This window comes from Rhinoderma darwinii, chromosome 1 (genome assembly GCF_050947455.1).
Source record: "Rhinoderma darwinii isolate aRhiDar2 chromosome 1, aRhiDar2.hap1, whole genome shotgun sequence".
Taxonomy (NCBI): Eukaryota; Metazoa; Chordata; class Amphibia; order Anura; family Rhinodermatidae; genus Rhinoderma; species Rhinoderma darwinii.
Window position 1 is genome coordinate 564,506,370 of NC_134687.1, and position 25,085 is coordinate 564,531,454.

The 25,085-nt window shown below is 42.4% G+C and overlaps 1 protein-coding gene across 1 annotated transcript in view; it reads right to left on the reverse strand.

The window, feature by feature from the left end:
• Positions 1-397: 397 nt before the first annotated feature.
• The window catches only part of LOC142745986 (uncharacterized), a 40,945-nt gene continuing 16,257 nt past the window's right edge, over positions 398-25,085 (reverse strand). Inside the window, exons 4-5 of the mRNA XM_075854895.1 lie at positions 24,443-24,578; positions 398-1,409 (exon numbers count right to left, since the gene is read on the reverse strand). Coding sequence (XP_075711010.1) covers positions 1,127-1,409; positions 24,443-24,578 — 419 coding nt within the window. The 3' untranslated portion in view covers positions 398-1,126. The remainder of the gene's footprint in view (positions 1,410-24,442; positions 24,579-25,085) is intronic.

Consider the following 25,085-nt stretch of genomic DNA (forward strand, 5'->3'; position numbering starts at 1 on the left):
TAATCAATGATATAAGTGTAACGTATGTACTACTTCAAGGTAGTAGGATAAACGAGTCTATATTTTGGGTATTATTGAAAGGTTATGGAATGTAATAATCTGCAGATGTTCTGCAGAAACTGGAAATTGCGAATTCATTATGTTATGAGGGTACTACCAGGAACTAGGGGGTTTGTTTGCAGGATGGTTTGTTTCTGGGCGTACAGCCAAGATAGATATGGGTAGAACACCGGATTAAAAACTAGATGTAAGGAATAAGAACAAAGTATGTAGAGATAAGAATAATGAGGAAAGAAACCACAAGAATGTATACGTCTAAATGATTCATACGTGTCTGCACGTAATTATATGATATTTTTACTATATAAACTCTGTGTCTCTGCAAATAAAGTCAGAAGGATTTTTACCTTGAGAAACGTCTCAGTGTATCTGTTGCTTCTCCGAGCTCGCACCCCCCCACCTGATTTGAACCTGCATGGAGATCAAGGCGTAAAGTGACCTCATTGCGATCACAGAGTACGGGACAGTTCTCCCGCAGCGAGGCAGTGACACCTAGCGTCATAGATAACGATGACGATAAGAAGCTGGCTCCATCCAGTGTGTTCGGTCTGGGAAATACTGCCGGCGTACGGTCCGTATATCACGGACCGAACATGCTCATGTGAATCCGGCTTTAGACAACATTAGTAAATCTTCCCCATTGTCTATGAGAGGGAAAAGGAATCATGGGAACTGTAGTCCGTTACATTGTAATCCCGCCCACAGAAATCACTGACAGCATCAAAGCAGAGATGCTGTACGGAGCTGGGTAACACAATAAAAAATGACTGCTGTACTTCCGATGGTAGCATCGCTTGGTGAGTATTCAGACACATACGTACTTTTCTGTTTTTTTTCATAAGCGCGGATAATACTTTACATTTTTTTTCACGACTCATGACAAAAACAAAAATCGTTATTGCATTTTAGCATAGAACATTTTTCAAACATGAATTTCATGACAATTGTAAATCCTCTATTTATATAAAATTGGTATTGAATACTGTATGAACTTAGCCATAAAATACAGTCTCATTCATAAAGAACCATCACTGATATCCTGAGAATGCTGCAATACGATAGTGATTCACCGGTACACAAGACCTAAGTGTCTCTCTGGATAAAGCCGTCTAGATCTTCCTTGCAGGTAATCCACACTGAACCCAAGGTCCTGCAAATTGTAATGGAAAGTCCTTAGGTCCAGTAGGTCCGAATGCAGGGTGGTTTCCTCCAATCTCGTGACCAGGGCTTGAAGTTCAGTGTTCAAGTTCTGCAGAGCTTCATTTTCATTATGCAGAATGTTCTTCTCTTTGAAGGCCAGGTCGCGTTCCCATTTAGCTAAGGTTATCTCCTCCTCAAGCTCTTGCAGTCTGTAAGTTATGTAAGTAAATAATACAAACAGTAGTAATACACTATCATCAATACAAAAATGCAATCACTGAAATGTTAGTTAAAGGGGTTTCTTATTACAGCGTCATCTGTTAATCAGACAAGCCATACAGGCCATATCAATGTTCTCCTCAATTTCCAGAAAGCACTCATTTTCAATTGTGAAAAAACACGCACTTGTACCCAACTCTTACCATAATATAAAAATATGCTCATATTATTATCAAGCTTTGTACGTAGAGTGTCGCTTTCTTATCTAAAACAGCAATATCTACTCTACAGAAAGAACCATTGGCAGTGGATTTAAAGGGGTTGTAGTCAATGACATGTCTCTGTTAGGCTGGATTCACCCGAGCACATTACGTCCATAAAAGACGGAACGTATTTCGGCCGCAAGTCCCGGACCGAACACACTGCAGGGAGCCGGGCTCCTAGCATCATAGTTATGTATGACGCTAGGAGTCCCTGCCTCTCCGTGGAACTACTGTCCCGTACTGAAAACATGATTACAGTACGGGACTATTGTCCCGCAGCGAGGCAGGGACTCCTAGCATTCTACATAACTATAATGCTAGGAGCCCGGCTCCTTGCAGTGTGTTCCGTCCGGGACTTGCGGCTGAAATACGTTTCGTCCTTTACGGACCGAACATGCTTGTGTGAATCCAGCCTTACTGCTATCAAAACCTAAATTTGTCCATACAGATCATAGACATTTGGGCACTATGTGGGTACTATGCTCTTTGGATCCTGACTTAGGCCTGATTTACACGAGCGTGTGCGTTTTGCGCGCGCAAAAAACGCTGCGTTTTGCGTGCGCAAAAGGCACTTGACAGCTCCGTGTGTCATCCGTGTATAATGCGCGGCTGCGTGATTTTCGCGCAGCCGCCATCATAGAGATGAGGCTAGTCGACGCCCGTCACTGTCCAAGGTGCTGAAAGAGCTAACTGATCAGCAGTAACTCTTTCAGCACCCTCGACAGTGAATGCCGATCACAATATACACCAACCTGTGAATAAAGAAAGACGTTCAAACTTACCATGAACTGCCTGCTTCCTCCAGTCCGGTCTCCCGGCCGTTGCCTTGGTGACGCGTCCCTCTCTTGTCGTCCGGCCCCACCTCCCAGGATGACGCGGCAGTCCATGAGACCGCTGCAGCCTGTGATTGGCTGCAGCCTGTGCTTGGCCTGTGATTGGCTGGAGCTGTCACTTGGACTGAACTGTCATCCCGGGAGGTCGGACTGGAGGAAGGAGCCGGGACTTATCGGTAAGTCCGAACTTCTGTTTTTTTTTACACGTATATGTATATTGTGATCGAAAGTCACTGTCCATGGTGCTGAAACAGTTTAAGTCTTTCAGCACCGTGGGCAGTGACTGTCTCCTGACGTCGCGTACCCGAACATTTTTTGCCGGGTTCGGTCAAAACGAGTTCGGCCGAACCCGGTGAAGTTCGGTGCGCTCATCTCTAATTTGACACTCCGTTTGGATGTTTGTAAACAGAAAAGCACGTGGTGCTTTTCTGTTTACATTCATCCTTTTGACAGCTCTTGCGCGAATCACGCAGTTCGCACGGAAGTGCTTCCGTGCGGCATGCGTGGTTTTCACGCACCCATTGACTTCAATGGGTGCGTGGATGCGCGAAAAACGCACGATTATAGAACATGTCGTGAGTTTTACGCAACGCACTCACGCTGCGCAAAATTCACGCATCGTCTAAACTGCCCCATAGAGTAATATAGGTGCGTACGACACGCGTGAAAAGCACGCGCGTCGCACGCGCGTATATTACGCTCGTGTAAATGAGGCCTTACACTGATGCATACCTCTGCTTTAGGCCCCATTCACACAAGCGTGAATCACGTCCGTGTGCTGTGCGTTGAAACCGCGCACAGCCCACGGATCCATTGTTTTCAATGGGGCCATTCACACATGCGTGATTTTTCACGCAGCGTGAGTGCGTTCCGTGAAACTCACTGCATGTCCTATATTGGTGTGTTATCACGCACCTACGCGCCATGGAAGTCAATGGGTGCGTGAAAACCACGCACCATTTGCAGACGCACATCCGTGTGTGGTGCGTGATTAACGCATCAATTCAATTGAAAATAAGAAAATTTAAAAAAGGCGCTTTGCGAGTGTGTGAATGACGCATGCCACTCGCAAAGCACACTAATGCAACATGCAACACACACGGACCAGATTCACGTGCGTTTTTTACGCATGTGAATCTGATACGCTCGTGTGAATGAGGCCTTAGAAAGGAGTTTTAAAGCAATTGTCTGGTATAGGTATTTTATTAACTTTTTTTGGGGAAGAGGAATAGAACAAAAACAGCAATTCCACCATTGTTCTATGCGTTTTAAATTTACGCCATTCAATGTGTGGCGTAAATAACATCTTACCTTTATTCTATGGGTCAGTACGATACCACATATGTATAGGTTTTTTTATGTTTTACTACTTTTGCACAGTAAAAACACTTTTAAACTAAAATTATTTGTTTTTGCATCATCGCATTCCAAGAGCCGCAACTTTTGTATTTTTCCGTAGATGTTGCCATATGAGGGTTTTTTTTGTGGGACGAGATGTCGTTTTTTATTGGTACCATTTTGGGGTACATGGGACTTACTGATTAAAGGGGTTGGCCAGGAAAAAAATATTTTCTAAAAAGTGTCCTCCAGCCTTGGTTTGCCTTCCCTAAAACCCCCTACATACCTTCTAACCAGTTTCTGTTTGATCTCAATAGTCACTGCTGCTTTTTCTGTTTGTTTACATCCCTTGCTTCTGATCCTGGCTGTTTCCTGCCTTACCCATGATCCCTTGCTGCATCTGAGGAGACAGCTTACACCCCCCCCCCCCTTCCTCCACTGAATCTCAGCTATTTGCATACTGCCATGCCCCTCGATGTTCACTGGGTCATTCCCTGCTCTAATTACAGTCACCCAGCTCCCTGCACTGTCGCGCGCACACACACACACACACACACACACACACACACACACACACACACACACACACACACACACACACACACACACACACACACACACACACACACACACACGGGATGGGGTTTGGGGTTTGTATACAGGGATGATGGAGGTTATATACAGGGTTGATGGAGGTTATATACAGGGATGTTGATTGCAATACACAGGGATGTTAGAGTTATACACACGGATGATGGGTTATAAACAGGGATGGTGATGTAATACACAGGGATGATGGGGGTTATACACAGGGGTGATATAACTCCATCATCCCTGTATACAACTGTGAAGGATGGTTTATTTGCTTATATTCTCTGTATGAAATTATATTATGAATTATCAAGCAGGATGCCGAATTACTAAGATATGTATTATGTGAAAGTGATTATAATAATGTTTCAATGATTTAGTTTCGTGCAGCAGCCATCTTGTCTGGAGTTCCCATCTTTGTTCTTTTGTAGTGAATAAGAAAGACATTGTTCCTCTAACGCCAGTAATGTTGATTTCGTATGTTTTATCTTTGACCTTGGCTCCCATACGAAGCTTGCAGAGAAGGCACAGGGAGTGAGATGGGAGGGTGGCAAATATGCTTGTGGGAATGCCTCCCCCATCTTACGGGAACATTCTGCCCAAGAGAGATAAGGCCACCTGCAAACCTGATGTGTGAAGAATTATAATGATGTATCTGGAATTATCGTATGTCTGTAATTGGCTGAATAAGAATTATTGTCACATTGTCTCTGATTGGTTAACCTCAAGCCTACACCCCTTCTGAATGATAGTATTATAATTTGAGTTTGAAAATAAACCTCCAGAGGAGTATTTTGAGCATATCAGCAATGTCTGTGTGTTTTCTTCTCCTCTCTTGATATATATCGGTATGACATATCCTGATTAGGATGCTGGATAAACTGCCTGGCCTGAGAGTCTGTTGGACTCGTCTAACTATATTTTCAGTCTAATATATTTTGAGCCATTGACTTCCACGACAGTAATGGTGCCGAAAAAACCCTGGAGATTGCTCGTCTGATAGCTGTCGCTAGAGAGGTGTGACGCTTTGCATCTGTGAATTACAAAAAACCTGGGGTAGGTAAGGAGCTTATTCTTACACCATTCACACATGTTTTGCGTAAGCCTTGGAATTTAGCTGTCATTATGTCATCTTCTGGACGTGGCACTTTATTCAGCAGTGGGATGAAAGATGGATCCAAAAAGGTATGTTGAAACTTTTAGTGTGATGAAACATTGCATGTGCGTACGTGATCTTAAACTGTTGATATGAAAGACATGAGAGAATTTTTGCCAGCATATACATTGTTAACCAGAAAAATTGTCAGAAGTGTAAGACTCCCCCCCCCCCCTTTTCGAGTGACGTAGTGCATGGCGGAGAGAAGTTGTAACTCACATGTGAAGTTTTTAAAATGAAAAGATTGTAGTCTGGACAGTGAGGAAAAAAACTTGTGCTTGCTGCTCTGTTGTAGTGTGTCATTTGTTATTTAGTTGTGTAAAATTGTTGAGGATTAATAGTTGTTCTGTTACCCGTTTGTCTGGGATTATAGTTGGGAGGTACTGACTGTTTTTAGGTGAGAGAAAAGTTGGATATTTGTGAGTAATATCCTGTAGTACCACAAGGGCTTCAATGGTTTAGGCCCCATGCACACGAACGTAAAAATGCCCGTTGCTAGGCGACGTCAGTAAATAGTCATTGTCCAGGGTGCTGAAAGAGTTAAATGATCGGCAGTAACTGTTTCAGCAGCCTGGACAGTGACTACCGATCACAATATAGATCAACCTGTAAAAAAAAAAAAGACGTTCATACTTACCCAGAACTCCCTGCTTCTTCCTCCAGTCCGGCCTCCCGGGATGACGTTTCAGCCCATGTGACCGCTACTGCCAATCACAGGCCAATCACAGGCTGCAGCGGTCACATGGACTACAGCGTCATCCAGGGAGGTCGGACTGGATATCAAGAGAGGGACGCGTCACCAAGACAACGGCCGGGTAAGTATGAATTTCTTTTACTTTTTCTGCGGAAAGGGCTGTCCCTTCTCTCTATCCTGCACTGATAGAGAGAAGGGCTGCCGATTACTGCAGTGTAATTTTGCAGCGTGCCCGTAACTACGGGTGGAATACGGGTGACACCGGACCCGTATTTACGAGCACGGGTCCGTAAATACTGGTGCAATACGGGTCGAATACGTGTGACCAAGGACCCTTATTTATGCCAGTATTTACGGGAGGGAAAAAATACGTTCGTGTGCATGAGGCCTAAGTCCTGATAATGGAGAATCCAGTGCAACAGGGAAAACTTTGAATGTTGTTTTGAATAATCATTGATACACTTTTAGCACACACTGCCAGCTTGTAATACTGTGTGTAAGGGTCCTTCTGTATGAACCAAAAGCTATACCCCGGCAGTGAAGGGTTTGTAGATGTTTGAAATGAATGTGACCAACTCCTGTTTGATTCAATGGAGGTTCATGAATGTCGATTGTGTTGAAGAATTTGCTCTTGCAATTGTTGATTGGCAGCATTTTGTCTGTTCTTGATGTTCAATACAGTGAGGGATCAGAGAAAAGGGGATCCTACTGCTAGAATGTCTGGAGGAACAACTTTTGATATCGTATTGGTAAGACAGCATAGGGGATAGACTGGTCTGAGATATCTGTGTCACGGTCACAGGGTATGTGGACCCACTAGGCCGCTCCTCCGTAGCGGGGAGGCAGCTGACCAGGTCACAGTCTATACGAAAGTCAATAGCAGATAGCAATGCTCTGAACTAGTCCAGACGGTGGCTGTGGCTTCAGCACGGATTGAGGCCGGTGCGGCAGCTAGCGCCAGACGTGGCGGGCAGTATCGGATGTAGCAGAAGACACTGGATGTGGCAAACGACACTGGATGTGGCAAACGACACTGGACGTGGCAGAAGACACTGGACGTGGCAGAAGACACGACGTGGCAGAAGACACGACGTGGCAGAAGACACGACGTGGCAAACGACACTGGACGTGGCAAACGACAGCAGGTGCAGTGTACACGACTCCAACACTGGTAGGCACAGGAACAAGAACAATACGGAATACAGGAACGGGTAACAGGGCACGGGTAACAACTGGAACGGGGAAACACTAAGGGACCATTTGCGAGACAGACTGGGATAGACTAACAACGCTCAGGCAAGGATCAGAAGGCCTGGGGCCGTCTTATAGACCATGAAATCATGGCAGTTGATGATGATGACAATTTCCTACGGGACACAGCAGAACGGAGCGGAAGTGAGCGCTGGCGTCTCCTAGGAAGGAGATGGGGACCAGCGCTCACTGATCCATGGCTGCGGGCGTCGGGAGGTGAGTAAACCCGGCGGCCCGCGGCCATGGACGCTACAATCTGTCGGCAAACGTGGCCAGTTTGCCTGGAGGTGGGGGATTTACCAGAGATCATCCTACTGCTCTCAGACCATGGGATCAGGAGGAAGTGAGACAAAAATGCGGGACAACCTTGGGGCACGGGTCCCGGCCATCATTATAGTAGAATGAGCAAAAGGAGCTGGGGCTTTAACCCCTTAAGGACGCAGCCTAGTTTTGGCCTTAAGGCTCAGAGCCCATTTTTCAAATCTGACATATTTCACTTTATGTGGTAATAACGTCGGAATGCTTAAACCTACCCAAGCGATTCTGAGATTGTTTTCTCGTGACACATTGGGCTTCATGTTCGTGGTAAAATTTGGTCGATATATTCAGTGTTTATTGGTGAAAAATTGCAAAATTTAGAGAAAATTTTGAAAAAATTGCATTTTTCTGAATTTAAATGCATCTGCTTGTAAAACAGACGGTTATACCACCCAAAATAGTTACTAGTTCACATTTCCCATATGTCTACTTTAGATTGGCATAGTTTTTTGAACATTCTTTTATTTTTCTTGGACGTTACAAGGCTTAGAACATAACCAGCAATTTCTCATATTTTTAAGAAAATTTCAAAAGCCTTTTTTTTAAGGTACCTCTTGAGTTATGAAGTGGCTTTGTGGGGCCTATGTATTAGAAACCCTGATAAAACACCCCATTTTAAAAACTAGACCCCTCAAAGTATTCAAAACAGCAGTTAGAAGGTTTTTTAACCCTTCAGGCATTTCACAGGAATTAAAGCAAAGTGGAGGTGAAATTTTCAAATTTCATTTTTCTTGCTGAATTTCAATTTTATTCATTTTTTTTTCTGTAACAGAGAAGGTTTTACCAGAGAAACACTACTAAATATGTATTGTCCAGATTCTGCAGTTTTTAGAAATGTCCCACATGTGGCACTACTGCGCTCGTGGACTAAAACACAAGCCCTAGAAGCAAAGAAGCACCTAGTGCATTTGGAGTCCTCTTTTTTATTAGAATATATTTTAGGCAGCATGCCAGGTTTGAAGAGGTGTTGAGGTGTCAAAACAGTAGGAATCCCCCAATAGTGACCCCATTTTGGAAACTACACCCCTCAAGGAATTCATTTATGGTTGTTGTTAGCATTTTGACCACACAGTTTTTTCACAGCACCTATTTCAATTGGGCTGTGACATTAAAAAAATGACATTTTTTCCAATAAGATGTAATTTTTTACCAAAATTTCTTATTTTCACAGGGAACAAAATACTCAATTTTGTTGCCCAATTTCTCCTGAGTGCATCAATACCCCATTTGTGGCAATAAACTGCCGTTTGGGCCCATGGGAGGCCTCAGAAGGGAAGGAGCGCTGTGTGTTCTTTGGAGTACAGATTTTGCTGGTTTGGTTTTCGGGTGCCATGTCGCATTTGCAGAGCCCCAGAGGTATCAAAGCAATGGAAACGCACCAGAAGTGACCCCATTTTGGAAACTACACCCCTCAAGGAATTCATTTATGGGTAATGTGACCATTTAGACTCCATAGTTTCTTCACAGAACTTATTTGAATTGGGCTGGGAATTAAAAAAAAAAATTTTTTTTCCAATAATATGTCATTTTAGCTCAAAAATTCTTATTTTCACAAGAAATAAAATACTCCATTTTGTTGCCCAATTTGTCCTGAGTGCGGCAATACCCCATTTGTGGTGATAAACTGCCGTTTGGGCCCATGGGAGGGCTCAGAAGGAAAGGAGCGCTGTGTGTTCTTTGGAGTACAGATTTTGCTGGATTGGTTTTCGGGTGCCATGTCGCATTTGCAGAGCCCCAGAGGTATCAAAGCAATGGAAACCCACCAGAAGTGACCCCATTTTGGAAACTACACCCCTCAAGGAATTCATTTATGGGTGTTGTGACCATTTTGACCCCATAGATTTTTCACAGAACTTATTTGAATTGGGCTGGGAATGAAAACAAAATTATTTTTTTCAAATAATATGTAGTTTTGGCTGAAAATTTCTTATTTTCACAAGAAACAAAATACCCCATTCTGTTGCGCAATTTGTTCTGAGTGCCGCAATACCCCATTTGTTGTGATAAACTGCCGTTTGGGCCCATGGGAGGGCTCAGAGGGAAAGGACCACCATTTGGCCTACTGGGGATTTTCTAGTGCGAAGTCATGTATGCAGAAGCCCCTGAGGTACCAGTACAGTTGAAACCCGCAAGAAGTGACCCCGTTTTAAAAACTACACCCTTAAGGCATTCATCTAGAGGTGTAGTGAGCATTTTGACCGGAGACCTACACCCCATAAACTGTAATGTGGGTTCTCCCGGGTATGGCAATACCCTACATGTGGCTGTTATCAGCTGCCTGGACACACAGCAGGGCCCAGAGGGGAAAGACGAGGGGGGATAAGCTGTGTGGAGTGCATCAGGGTAAGTAAAATTGGGGTAAATTATAAACCAAGGGATGTATGATCAATTTTAAAACACTTTCATACAGAGCTCTGGTTATTCGGCACACGTGTCACATTGATATATTGTGCATATTTATTTATATTTAGTGGTTTAGGTGGCATTAGTGTTGCAGGGTGCTGTCGCCATTTTTTGTCTGCTGTATTTCTGCAGTCACAGGTGTTCTTGCACCTGCATACATTTTGTATCATTTAGTTGGAATGTGCTGTTCAACTTTTTGTTGTGTTTATGTGATCCATATATGTGGGGTTAGTGACTGCCTCCACTTGTTGTTCTTGCACTCCTCCCATTCTGCCCTGGGTGATTTTAATCAGTTCAATGCTGGATCCTACCATCCCCAGGTATATATGTAGTCTTAGTCCCAGTTCTGGGTGTATGTGCAGCGTAGGTTCCCACCTTACAGAGGTCGCCTTGTCGTGGCAGGTGGGCTAACACTTTTTGATCAAAATGTGCACTAAGAACCTCCCTATTTGTAAGTAGATTTAGCTTTAGTGCATATTTATTTATATTTAGTGGTTTAGGTGGCATTAGTGTTGCAGGGTGCTGTCGCCATTTTTTGTCTGCTGTATTTCTGCAGTCACAGGTGTTCTTGCACCTGCATACATTTTGTATCATTTAGTTGGAATGTGCTGTTCAACTTTTTGTTGTGTTTATGTGATCCATATATGTGGGGTTAGTGACTGCCTCCACTTGTTGTTCTTGCACTCCTACCATTCTGCCCTGGGTGATTTTAATCAGTTCAATGCTGGATCCTACCATCCCCAGGTATATATGTAGTCTTAGTCCCAGTTCTGGGTGTATGTGCAGCGTAGGTTCCCACCTTACAGAGGTCGCCTTGTCGTGGCAGGTGGGCTAACACTTTTTGATCAAAATGTGCACTAAGAACCTCCCTATTTGTAAGTAGATTTAGCTTTAGTGCATATTTATTTATATTTAGTGGTTTAGGTGGCATTAGTGTTGCAGGGTGCTGTCGCCATTTTTTGTCTGCTGTATTTCTGCAGTCACAGGTGTTCTTGCACCTGCATACATTTTGTATCATTTAGTTGGAATGTGCTGTTCAACTTTTTGTTGTGTTTATGTGATCCATATATGTGGGGTTAGTGACTGCCTCCACTTGTTGTTCTTGCACTCCTACCATTCTGCCCTGGGTGATTTTAATCAGTTCAATGCTGGATCCTACCATCCCCAGGTATATATGTAGTCTTAGTCCCAGTTCTGGGTGTATGTGCAGCGTAGGTTCCCACCTTACAGAGGTCGCCTTGTCGTGGCAGGTGGGCTAACACTTTTTGATCAAAATGTGCACTAAGAACCTCCCTATTTGTAAGTAGATTTAGCTTTAGTGCATATTTATTTATATTTAGTGGTTTAGGTGGCATTAGTGTTGCAGGGTGCTGTCGCCATTTTTTGTCTGCTGTATTTCTGCAGTCACAGGTGTTCTTGCACCTGCATACATTTTGTATCATTTAGTTGGAATGTGCTGTTCAACTTTTTGTTGTGTTTATGTGATCCATATATGTGGGGTTAGTGACTGCCTCCACTTGTTGTTCTTGCACTCCTCCCATTCTGCCCTGGGTGATTTTAATCAGTTCAATGCTGGATCCTACCATCCCCAGGTATATATGTAGTCTTAGTCCCAGTTCTGGGTGTATGTGCAGCGTAGGTTCCCACCTTACAGAGGTCGCCTTGTCGTGGCAGGTGGGCTAACACTTTTTGATCAAAATGTGCACTAAGAACCTCCCTATTTGTAAGTAGATTTAGCTTTAGTGCATATTTATTTATATTTAGTGGTTTAGGTGGCATTAGTGTTGCAGGGTGCTGTCGCCATTTTTTGTCTGCTGTATTTCTGCAGTCACAGGTGTTCTTGCACCTGCAAACATTTTGTATCATTTAGTTGGAATGTGCTGTTCAACTTTTTGTTGTGTTTATGTGATCCATATATGTGGGGTTAGTGACTGCCTCCACTTGTTGTTCTTGCACTCCTCCCATTCTGCCCTGGGTGATTTTAATCAGTTCAATGCTGGATCCTACCATCCCCAGGTATATATGTAGTCTTAGTCCCAGTTCTGGGTGTATGTGCAGCGTAGGTTCCCACCTTACAGAGGTCGCCTTGTCGTGGCAGGTGGGCTAACACTTTTTGATCAAAATGTGCACTAAGAACCTCCCTATTTGTAAGTAGATTTAGCTTTAGTGCATATTTATTTATATTTAGTGGTTTAGGTGGCATTAGTGTTGCAGGGTGCTGTCGCCATTTTTTGTCTATTGATATATTGTGTCATCCCTTATCCCCCTCTTATAGCAGACTTTGCACCTCTTTTGACTTTTTCCCTTCTTGCCAGTTTGGGGAACTTCTCCTGGAAAGTGTTGCCCTGGTACGATGCGTGTGGGCTCGCTTCCAGAAGTACTGGGTGCCCCCCCTTCTTGTTCCCTAAAGATTAGGTTCTTGATAATCACCTCTTGAAATTCCAGGAAAGTTCCCGTCTGGCCTGCACATCAACGTAGCACGTACGCATTGTACAATGCCATCTGTATGATGTGCCCGGCCAGCTTCTTATACCACACCGCATGGCGCTGTAGGGCTTCAGGGCTTGATCTTACAAGTCCATCCCTCCCATGTACCTATTGTAGTCCAGGATGCAGTCTGGTTTGGGGGTGGCCTTTCCTTCATATATCCTAAACCTGTAGGTATACCCTGATGCACTCTCACAGCTTATACATCTTCACGCCATACCTTGCCCTCTTACCAAGCAGGTACTCGCGGAATTGAACCCTCCCTTTAAAATGTACCAGGGACTCATCAATAGAAATACACTTTTTGGGGGTGAATGCTGGGGAAAACCGGGCACTGGAACGGTCTAATAGGGGTCTCCGTTTATATAAACGGTCAAAACTGGGGTCATCTCGGGGTGGGCACGGCTCATTATCAGTATAATGTAAGAAGCGAAGTATTGCCTCATTTATTTATTTTTTTAGGTTACAGTTCAGTTCTGAAGTTGCTTTGAGGGGCCCATATATTAGAAACCCCTATCAAATACCCCATTTTAGAAACTAGACCCCTCAAAGTATTCACAACAGCATGTAGAAAGTTTATGAACACTTTAGGTGTTTCACAAAAATTTAGAGCAAAGTAGAGGTGAAATTTACATTTTTTTTTTGTCAGAAAATCCTCTTTATACCATTTTTTTTATAACACAAAAGGATTTATCAGTGAAACGCAACTTAATACGTATTGCCCAGATTCTGCAGTTTAGAGAAATATCCCACATGTGGCCCTAGTGCAGTAATGGACTGAAGCACCGGCCTCCGAAGCAAAGGAGCACCCAGTGGATTTTGAGGCCTCTTTTTTATTAGGCACCATGTCCGGTTTGAAGAGGTCTTGTGGTGCCAAAACATTGGGAACCCCCCAAAAGTGACCCCAATTTGGAAACTAGACCCCTTGAGGAATCCATTGTAGTTTTCTTGGGGTGCATGCGGCTTTTTGATCAGTTTTTATTCTATTTTTAGGTGGCGTGGTGACTTACAAACAGCAATTCTACAATTGTTTTTTTTTTCGTTTTTTTTTACAGCGTTCACCGTGCGCTATAAATGACGTATTCACTTTATTTTGCGGGGCGATACGATTACGGCGATACCAGATGTTTATAGTTTTTTTTTATGTCTTATGGCGTTTGCACAATAAAATACGTTTTGTAAACAATCATTCACTTTTTGTGTTACCTTATTCTAAGAGCCAGAACGTTTTTATTTTTCAATCAATAAAGCCGTGCGAGGACTTATTTTTTGCGTAACGAACTGTAGTTTCGATCAGTACCATTTTTCGGTACATGCGACTTTTTGATCTCTTTTTATTCCATTTTTTGGGAGGTGAAGTGACCAAAGAATTGTGATTGTGGTTCGGTTTATTATTATTTTATTTTATGGCGTTCACCGTGCGGGATAAATAATGAAATAATTTTGTAGTTCAGGCCGTTACGGATGCGGCGATACCAATTATGTATAGTTTATTTGTTTGTTTATATATTTTTATTAATAATAAATGACTGATAAGGGAAAAAGGGGGATTTTTACTTTTAATACTTTTAAATCTTTTATTTTCTTATTTTTACACATCTTTTTTTAACTTTTTTTTTACTTTATTACTTTGTCCCACTAGGGAACTTGAGGGCAGGAGGCCCTGATCGCTATTCTAATACACTGCACTACATGCGTAGTGCAGTGTATTAGAACTGTCAGCTACTCACTGACAGCAAGCATAGTGGGTCCTGACGTTGTCAGGACCCACTAGGCTTCCGTCTATGGCATAGCCGGACGCCATTGTTTGGTGTCCGGTTGCCATAGTCACCATCGCCGGCCGCTATCGCGTAGCAGGCCGGCGATGGCAGCTTAACCCCTAAAAAGCCGCGATCTCTATAGAACGCGGCTTTTAAGGGGTTAATCGGCGGGGACACAGCGATCGGTCCCCGCTGCAGGAGCTGTGACAGCTGCTGAACAAGACAGCAGCGTCACAGCTCCTGTATGTGTCGGGAGGACGGCCGAAACGGCCGTTACTCCCGAGACGTACTATTACGGCATGGAGCGCGAACGATACAGCTGCCATGACGTAATAGTACGTCAAGGAGCGGGAAGGGGTTAATTGTAAAGTATGTGAAGGCAAAACAGCACACTGTAAAAAATTGTTGAAGAGGCTGGCAGCCGTAAGATGGATGATTGCATGTCATAAATAGAATGGTTTGTGGAAAGTTGAGAAAGGGACGGTGGATGGCCAGGACAAGGCATAAGTTAAAAGGACAAAGTAAGTGATTACAGGTGGTTACAAGTAAGTTGATGTGAGAAAGAACAATTTGAATAAAGGTGTAAATTTTGATAGGAAGAGTAAAGAAAACGGAGCAGCCAGGTACATCGCAGTGAATAATGTGGGTCAGAATGGGGGGAGTGCAATGTGAACGGGTGTAATGTGACATATGTGTGATGTGTGAGATGTGTGTAATGTAACATGTGTGAAGTTTGAAAATAGTGGCCACAATAAAGCAGAGCTATATTGTATGCTCTTATTTTTAACAGCTGTAATGTCTAAAAAAAATAAAATTCTTAGTGTTTTGTGTATGGGGTTAAAATCAGTTTTTCTTTTCTGTGTAAAGGAATGTTTCTTATCTTTGCGCATGCGCTGTTGTCAGTAACTACACCAAGCGAGAAAAATATTACAGCCGGCTGGATTTGTCTGCAAAAAGATAAAAGTTACGCTGCATATTTATGTGTTATGATGTGATAAGATTTAAAATGTTTTGATGTTAATTCAAATGAATTAAAATACAGATATTGTGAGACACGGGGTCTTGAAAATGTATGTACCCCCACTGTTCCCTATTTTTATATATAGTTTATTGGTTTGCAGTAATTAATATTACCAGATATATTATTTTCTGTTTTATTGAATAACTAATTACAATTGTTTTGTTTTTGTTTTCACACATGATATAGTGCTGCCTAAATGTTATTTTTGAATATGTGAGATGTTTTACAGGTAAATGATTGCAAGTCATTTTAAAGATAAAATGTATTTTTGTCAGGAGAAAGTCATTTTTGTTCCAGGCTGTTGTGTATTACAGGGGGCTAATCTAGTGCCCCCCAGATAGAGTGCCCAACTTTATTATGTTGAGATATGTAGTTTTGAACTCTGCTACATTACTTTCGCAGTGTCCAACTAGGAGGGAAAGGTGAAGGGACTGATCAGGTAGTTTTGTTTTGTGTTTTATTCTGTTTTGAATTAATGAATTTGGTACTAGGAGGTCTACAAAATGTGTATGAGACCCTATACGAGGCACCAGGTAAATCATCCAGAAACCACTCTCACCTTCTTGTTCATCTCAAGGAGCGGAGCTGGAGGTGCTCGCTGAGGCTTGTAACTTGGCAGAAGGTAAGACGGCCAACATTTATACTGACTCTAGGTACACTTTTGGCATCGCCCACAATTATGGGCCCATTGGTAGTAGGAACTTTATTGGATCATCGGGTAAGCCAAAGAGATGACAGACCTGACAACAAGAGTATGTGCAGCCAGGTATCAGTAAATTGGCTTGTCCCTGGATTCAATAATGCCACCACTAGGTTTGTAGCAGCCTGCATGATGTGCGCACGGCATGACATAGGTAAAATAGCAAAGGTACCTGTGCAAAGTGCAGCCCGGCCAGATTACCCGTCCCAGCGACTGCAGAACATACAACTACCCGAGGAAGAAGTGTATGAAAAGGTGCTCGTATGTGTAGACCTGTTCTCAGGCTGGCCTGAAGCCCGGCCGGTATCTTCCCCACTGCAGAAGTTGTGTGTAGTGACAGGGGAATAGTTTTTATCCCAAGTATTGAACTGGTGTTTGTACAATAAGATATCAGTAGTTCTCCAGATGTTATCCCAAAGTTAGTTTGTTTAATAACTGTATTCAAGAAGTGTTGTGGGAATATTAAATACTGAGGTTAAGTTTTATGTAAAGTTCTAGACCAGCCTCAGCATTGGAATATTGGAGGCATGCGTCAGATAAAAGGTGCAGAATCTGAATATTCCCATTTGAAAACATTTTTATATTTATTTTTTTTGTTATTGTTGTGAAAGGAAAATTTAAGAGCAGAGAATTCTGTGCAGTATACGTACGTACGTACGTACGTACGTACGTACGTACGTACGTACATACAGTGAAGGAAATAAGTATTTAATCCCTTGCTGATTTTGTAAGTTTGCCCACCGTCAAAGACATGAACAGTCTAGAATTTTTAGGCTAGGTTAATTTTACCAGTGAGAGATAGATTATTTTTAAAAAAAAACAGAAAATCACATTGTCAAAATTATATATATTTATTTACATTGTGCACAGAGAAATAAGTATTTGATCCCTTTGGCAAACAAGACTTAATACTTGGTGGCAAAACCCTTGTTGGCAAGCACAGCAGTCAGATGTTTTTTGTAGTTGATGATGAGGTTTGCACACATGTTAGATGGAATTTTGGCCCACTCCTCTTTGCAGATCTGTAAATCATTAAGATTTCGAGGCTGTCGCTTGGCAACTCGGATCTTCAGCTCCATCCATAAGATTTCGATGAGATTAAGGTCTGGAGACTGGCTAGGCCACTCCATGACCTTAATATGCTTCTTTTTGAGCCACTCCTTTGTTGCCTTGGCTGTATGTTTCGGGTCATTGTCGCGCTGGAAGACCCAGCCACGAGCCATTTTTAATGTCCTGGTGGAGGGAAGGAGGTTGTCACTCAGGATTTGACGGTACATGCCTCCATCCATTCTCCCATTGATGCGGTGAAGTAGTCCTGTGCCCTTAGCAGAGAAACACCCCCAAAACATAATGTTTCCACCTCCATGCTTGACAGTGGGGACGGTGTTCTTTGTGTCATAGGCAGCATTTCTCTTCCTCCAAACACGGCGAGTTGAGTTAATGCCAAAGAGCTCAATTTTAGTCTCATCTGACCACAGCACTTTCTCCCAATCACTCTCAGAATCATCCAGATGTTCATTTGCAAACTTCAGACGGACCTGTACATGTGCCTTCTTGAGCAGGGGGACCATGCGGGCACTGCAGGATTTTAATTCATTATGGCGTAATGTGTTACCAATGGTTTTCTTGGTGACTGTGGTCCCAGCTGCCTTGAGATCATTAACAAGTTCCCCCCGTGTAGTTTTCGGCTGAGCTCTCACCTTCCTCAGGATCAAGGATACCCCACGAGGTGAGATTTTGCATGGAGCCCCAGATCGATGTCGATTGACAGTCATTTTGTATGTCTTCCATTTTCTTACTATTGCACCAACAGTTGTCTCCTTCTCACCCAGCGTCTTACTTATGGTTTTGTAGCCCATTCCAGCCTTGTGCAGGTCTATGATCTTGTCCCTGACATCCTTAGAAAGCTCTTTGGTCTTGCCCATATTGTAGAGGTTAGAGTCAGACTGATGAATTGAGTCTGTGGACAGGAGTCTTTTATACAGGTGACCATTTAAGACAGCTGTCTTTAAATCAGGCACCAAGTTGATTTGGAGCATGTAACTGGTCTGGAGGAGGCTGAACTCTTAATGGTTGGTAGGGGATCAAATACTTATTTCTCTGTGCACAATGCAAATAAATATATATAATTTGGACTATGTGATTTTCATTTTTTTTTTAAATATAATCTATCTCTCACTGGTAAAATTAACCTAGCCTAAAAATTCTAGACTGTTCATATCTTTGACAGTGGGCAAACTTACAAAATCAGCAAGGGATCAAATACTTATTTCCTTCACTGTATATATATATATATATATATATGTATATATATATATTGTGACAGGACCAGGGGAAAAGTAGTGGACGGAGTGTACATCTCACCCAGGTTCCTGTTCTATACATTTTAATACAGCCAGGGAATTGAGCTAGAAGGAAAATGTGTTTTCCTTGCTCAAGGCTTTTCTGGAAAACCTGTGTAAAAGGGCCTGGCTGTTGGAATAGGGAGAGTTGGGAGGGTTCCTATTCCACTAGCCACTTCAGGTATTGCATTGTGGCTAATTACCTGCACAGCTGAGGTGTGTTTTAAAACAGAGGCAGAGTTCACAGTCTCTCTCTCTGCTCCTGGGAAAGCTGGATGTGAGTAAAGCAACTGTGGTGTTGTGTTTGGGAGCTGAGCTTTAGGTTCAGCTCTTGGTAGTTAGGAACTGCATGTTTAGTTAGTGGCCAGACGGCCTAGGATTTACTTTATGTATTCATTTGTTTTCTGCTCTGGCTTTTTACCTAATAAAACTGGCTGAGGCCAGTAGTACCACACTGTGACTGGACTGTAGTCTGTTCTTACTGTGCCAATAGTACCTGTCTACCCCAGGAGACAGCGATCCGGAGGGCTGCCCCCTTACAAAATATATATATATATATATAAAGAAGAAAAATGAGTTTGCATGTATCACTTCTAGTTACTGCTCAATGTGAACGTTGAATGTAAAGATGTTATTTGTTAATGTTTTTCTTCAAATTAATTATCTGATTAAGATCAATTAATGATTATACAATGAAAAAGATTGTTCTCCACAGGAAGTCTCCAACTGGGAGCGGAAGGCGTGAGAACCAGATTCTAACAGAATGTGGACGGATAAAGGAAGGTAAACCGGTAGCACCCAAGTCACTCTTGATGGCACTTGCATTGATGTTGTGTGACCTCACATATGCCGCAAGATTGCAAGGATCAATGTGGTAAGATCTAATTGGTATGTCCCAGGCTTTACAGCTGTTTGATTTGCCTACAGAATAGTCCTGGCAGACCGGTGCCAACCTTATCATACTCGCCTCCCACGAAGAGAACAGAACTTGAGAGGCCTTCCGAGGCAATACAAGTCAGAGTAAGAAAAATTGGTTTGCGACATTTGTCAGATAAACATGTGGAATCTGTGTATATTTTTGTGAGTTGGAGCTGTTCCAGGCAATAAGCTCAGATCAAGGTACAAACCCTGCTGAAAAGTGTAACACCAAGTGCAAATACAATGTACCCAGTAACTACACATTTTCTATGTGCCCTGTCCATTGTAGCAGAGAAGTTTTTCTTATATAAAGGTATGTTTGAATTAGTTTAAGGGCCTGACATTGTTATTGTATGTACTTAGAACAACTTTTATATTACGTAGATGATATCACTAGATTAGCATTTATTTTAACAATTGACAAGAGTTGGGGCAGGCGCAGCCGGAGCCAATACAACGCATTTGCCATGAACTGACGGCAGTGTCACAATTCTAAGCAGCCGCGCAGCCAAGCAACTTGCCGGAGGAAGAGGACAGATGTGGAAGGTTTGTGGTAGTCATAATAAAACTCCACTAATCCATCTACGTGGGAACTCACCCCAGGCTCACAGTACAGCCCGGTGTTGTATACTAAAAGAGACGGTGTGTCTGACAGATGACAAGGAACAAGCCAAGTCCTGATGACATCAGCAAAGGTCAAAGTAAAGCAAAGACAACTGAGTGAACCCGTTAGCAGCATCCAAGAGTTTTAACCCATTAGTGACCGCCAATACGCCTTTTCACGTCAGTCACTAACGGGCTTTATTCTGATGCATATGCCTTTTTACGGCACTGCATCAGGATAAAGTAAACAGAGCAGGGAGCTGTCAAATCTCCCTGCTCTCAGCTGCCAGAGGCAGCTGAGGGCGTCCCTGCTCTGCCGTGTGAAATCGATATAAGTATCGATCTCACCCGTTTAACCCCTCAGATACGGTGCACAATAGCGTGCACCGCATCTGAGTGGTTTTGGAGAGAGGGAGGGAGCTCCCTCTCTCTCCCACCGACACCCGGCGATACGATCGCCGAGTGTCTGTGTCTCCAATGGCAGTCGGGGGCCTAATAAAGGCCCCCAGGTCTGCCTGGAGCGAATGCCTGCTAGATCATGCCGGAGGCATGACCTAGAAGATGCCTGTCCGTTTTAAACGGACAGGCAGTAATACACTGCAATACAAAAGTATTGCAGTGTATTATAATAGCGATCGGAGAATCGCATATTATAGTCCCCTAGTGGGACTAGTAAAAAAGTAAAAAAAAACGTTTAATAAAGACACCTTTTCCCCTTACAAAATGCTTTACTATTAAAAAACCAAAATAAAGTAAAAAAGTTACACATATTTGGTATTGCCGCGTCCATAACGACCCTGACTATAAATCTATTACCTTATTTAACCCGCACGGTGAACGCCGTAAAAAATGTAATAAAAAACTCTGGAAAAATTGCTGTTTTCTGTGAATCCTGACTATAAAAAAAATGTGATAAAAAGTTATCAAAAAGTCGCATCTACTCCAAAATGGTACCAATAAAAACTACAAGTCTTCCCACAAAAAAAAGCCCTCATGCATTTGCATCGGCAGAACAATAAAAAAGTTATGGCTCTTCAAATATGGAGACACAAAAACAAATAATTTTGGAAAAAGAAGTGTTTTTACTGTGTAAAAGTAGTGAAACACACAAAAACTATACAAATTTGGTATAATTGTAATCGTAACAACCCGCTGAATAAAGTTATTGTGTTATTTATATCACACGGTAAACGGCGTAGATTTAAGATGCGAAAAAGGGTGGCGAAATGTCAGGTTTTTTTCTATTCCCCCCGCCCCAAAAAAAGTTAATAAAAGTTAATCAATAAATAATATGTACCTCAAAATGGTGCTATTAAAAAATACAACTTGTCCCGCAAAAAACAAGACCTTATACAGCTATGTCGACGCAAAAATAAAAAGGTTATAGCTCTTGGAATGCGACGATGGAAAAATGTAAAAATGGCTTGGTCATTAAGGTTTAAAATAGGCTGGTCATTAAGGGGTTAATAAGTAAGTGACCAGGAGGGGGTAATAATAAATCCCCCACTGGACACCACCGTACAGTCTGACTCCACAATTGTGAGGGTTACCCTGAGGGTGACAGTCAGTAAAGAGCAGAAGATAGAAGAGGATAGCCCTTCAAACCGGAAACGAACCATGTACAGGACTTGTCAATGCACTGGCGGAACCCCATACCCAAACTGGACATTGGTGATGGCATCATATTAGTTATGACCTTATTGATATATTGTTTGAATTTTATAATCATAATATATAATTTCTGTAATTTAATATGAGAAAAAGGGGGGTTTGTGAAGGATGGTTTATTTGCTTATATTCTCTGTATGAAATTACATTATGAATTATCAAGCAGGATGCCGAATTACTAAAATATGTATTATGTGAAAGTGATTATAATAATGTTTAAATGATTTAGTTTCGTGCAGCAGCCATCTTGTCTGGAGTTCCCATCTTTGTTCTTTTGTAGTGAATAAGAAAGACATTGTTCCTTTAACGCCAGTAATGTTGATTTCGTATGTTTTATCTTTGACCTTGGCTCCCATACGAAGCTTGCAGAAAAGGCACAGGGAGTGAGATGGGAGGGTGGCAAATATGCTTGTGGGAGAGCCTCCCCCATCTTACGGGAACATTCTGCCCAAGAGAGATAAGGCCACCTGCAAACTGGAATGTATCGTATGTCTGTAATTGGCTGAATAAGAAATATTGTCACATTGTCTCTGATTGGTTAACCTCAAGCCTACACCCCTTCTGAACGATAGTATTATAGTTTGAGTTTGGAAATAAGCCTCCAGAGGAGTATTTTGAGCATATCAGCAGCGTCTGTGTATTTTCTTCTTCTCTCTCTCGAGATATATCGGTATGAAATATCCTGATTAGGATGCTGGATAAATGGGCGATGAGAGGAGACGGGCAGGCAAAGCAGAAGGAAAGAGAGAGGAGGAGGTGGCGTGTACTAGCAGAGACGACATTCCCTGTCTTTGCTCAGCCAGCACTTCTAGGGGAGCAGAGCCACGGCACGTTATTAACTAGGTTTGCAGGCAGTGGGCCGGGCGGATGTTTCATGATCTCTTCAGAGCGCTGCCTCTGGTCCCACTGCCTGTAAACCTACTTGCTGACGTGCCGTGCCTCTGCTCTGCTGGAAGTGCTGGCTAAGCAAAGCCATGGAACATCAGGGGAAGTGCAAAATTTACTCTGGGTTCGGTCACATGACCACACATTAGAAGTAAGTAATGCCACAGGATATAAACAGACATTATATTAGGAAGTTAATTGTACATTAAGTTAAAATAGAAGTAAAATGTAGTCCTCGACAACCCATTTACCTTTTGTTATTATTTTTTGGGAAGGGCAATGGAAATATAGCAATTCCGCTGTTTATATATATATATATATATATATATATATATATATTATTATTATAAGTTTTTTCTAATATTATTATTATTATTATTATTTTTTCACACTTTAATAAAATAAAACCACTTTTCATGGAAAAAATGTTTTGTTTTGTTTTTTACCATTCACTTTTTTGTAATATATTTTTTTTCACCTTAATTATTTTTTTAGTCCCACTAGGAGACTTCACTATGTGATCTTTTGTATACCAAAGAATTATTACCTGTCAGTGTAAAACTGACAGGCAATCTATAGGTCCATGCCTCTGGGGCCTAATAGGCATATAGCCAAGGCAGGTCTGGGGACCTTTGTTAGGCCCCTGGTTGCCATTGCAACACATCGACGGCCCGCATGATACTACATTTTCCTTGGAGTGGCCACCTCAAGGAGAATGAGTGACTGCAAGCTGTTTTTGTAATAGATTTTTTTTCACCTTAATTAATTAATTAAAAAAAAAAAAAAGGCACTCATTCCTCTGTCTAGTAGGGACAGAAGGGGGAAAAAAAAGTCTTCTTATAGTCTCCGGGGCCTTTTTAGAGGGATAGTAGATTACTGATTATTACTATCGGGGGTGGATGGGGCTAAAATCAGGACACCGCTGCAATGAGCTTAAAGGAGATTGTCCTGTTTGGAAAACCCATATATATCTAAAAAGTCCCACAATGATTAGATGACCACTGGAAGAAAACAAACATTAAGATCAATAAGCACTGTGTAATAACTATAATTCTCTGGGTCCTCCAGAGGGAGAGCTGCTATTTTCACCCAATTTTCTCTCTGGCTAATAGAAGGTGAACCCCCCTTTATTACATCCATGTGCCCTGAAATGGCATATGAAAAGGGGTTATATAAGGCAGGCAACCTTATTAAAGGGGTTAAGTGGGGACCAAAAATAACATTCCGGTCCACCGGCTGATTCTGAGGTTTTTATAGATTTTTATAGCGCTGCCGGGGGACCGGAAGTCTAGTTGCACAGCCTTCTTTGAGGTTGATTCGACTCTTTGTAACGTGACCAACCCCGCTGTACTCTATGTAATCTCTGTACTACTGCTACTACTTGTACATAGAGTACAACGGGGCCGGTCACATGATGCAGAGTCGTATCGTCCTCAAAGAAGGCTGTGCAACTAGACTTCGGGTCCCCCGGCAGCGCTATAAAATAGATGAAAATCTCAGAAACAGCGCGAATGGGAACCTGAATGTATATTGGCACGTGTACTCACATACTGCAGTGAGTACACTTCTAGTAATTTTTGGTCCCCACATTACCCCTTTAACCTCGATGGACCCTCCCTTTTGGTTTTTACTCACTTTATAGATGTAACAGAGTTACTTTATAAACCTAAATAAGTTACTATATAGACAAGGTTACTACATATTTGTGTTTTACTGACTGCAACTTGTCAGAATTTGACTTCTATGTTGGTCCTTTACATTGACATTAATGATGAATGACATGGTCACATACTTTATCATGTATTTGCTTTTCGTCCTTTGAATTTTCCTCCTCAGCTGCATATTTTCTTCTTTGAGTGTCCTGTCATATTCCTTGTGCAGCAATATTGCTTCATTAAGGACTTGTTTATGTTGTGAAACAGTTGATACTTAGAAGGAAAGAAAGTCCAATGACCACACAGTAAATAAGTTTCTCAGCCACCATACACATACAGATAATTCACTGCCAGTTCCGTCAATATAACCATTCAGAGCTAAAGCTGGCCATAGATTTAAGACTGCTGTCGGCCTAATGCTCTATCGGCTGACAGTTATTTCTCCTGATTACACCATAAATATGCATGCTCGGCCAATCATGCATGTTTTTTCAATCGGGACGGGGATAAGTGGCAGTCAGAGACTTCTTTCCTCCGACATCTGCCTTTGAGGGACGGTCAAAAATCCCCCATAACACATTAGAAAGATGGCCCATTTTGGAGAACGGAGGGTTTGGCCAACATTTATTTAACTCCTTCCTGACCGCCCACTGTCTTTTGACGTCAGGAGGTACAGGTCCCGAGCCTACAATGACGTCTTTTGGCGTCGCTGTAGGAGAGGCTGATGAGCGCTCGTGTGAGTAACTTACAGCTCCTGATCTTAGAGCAGCCTCCTGAACA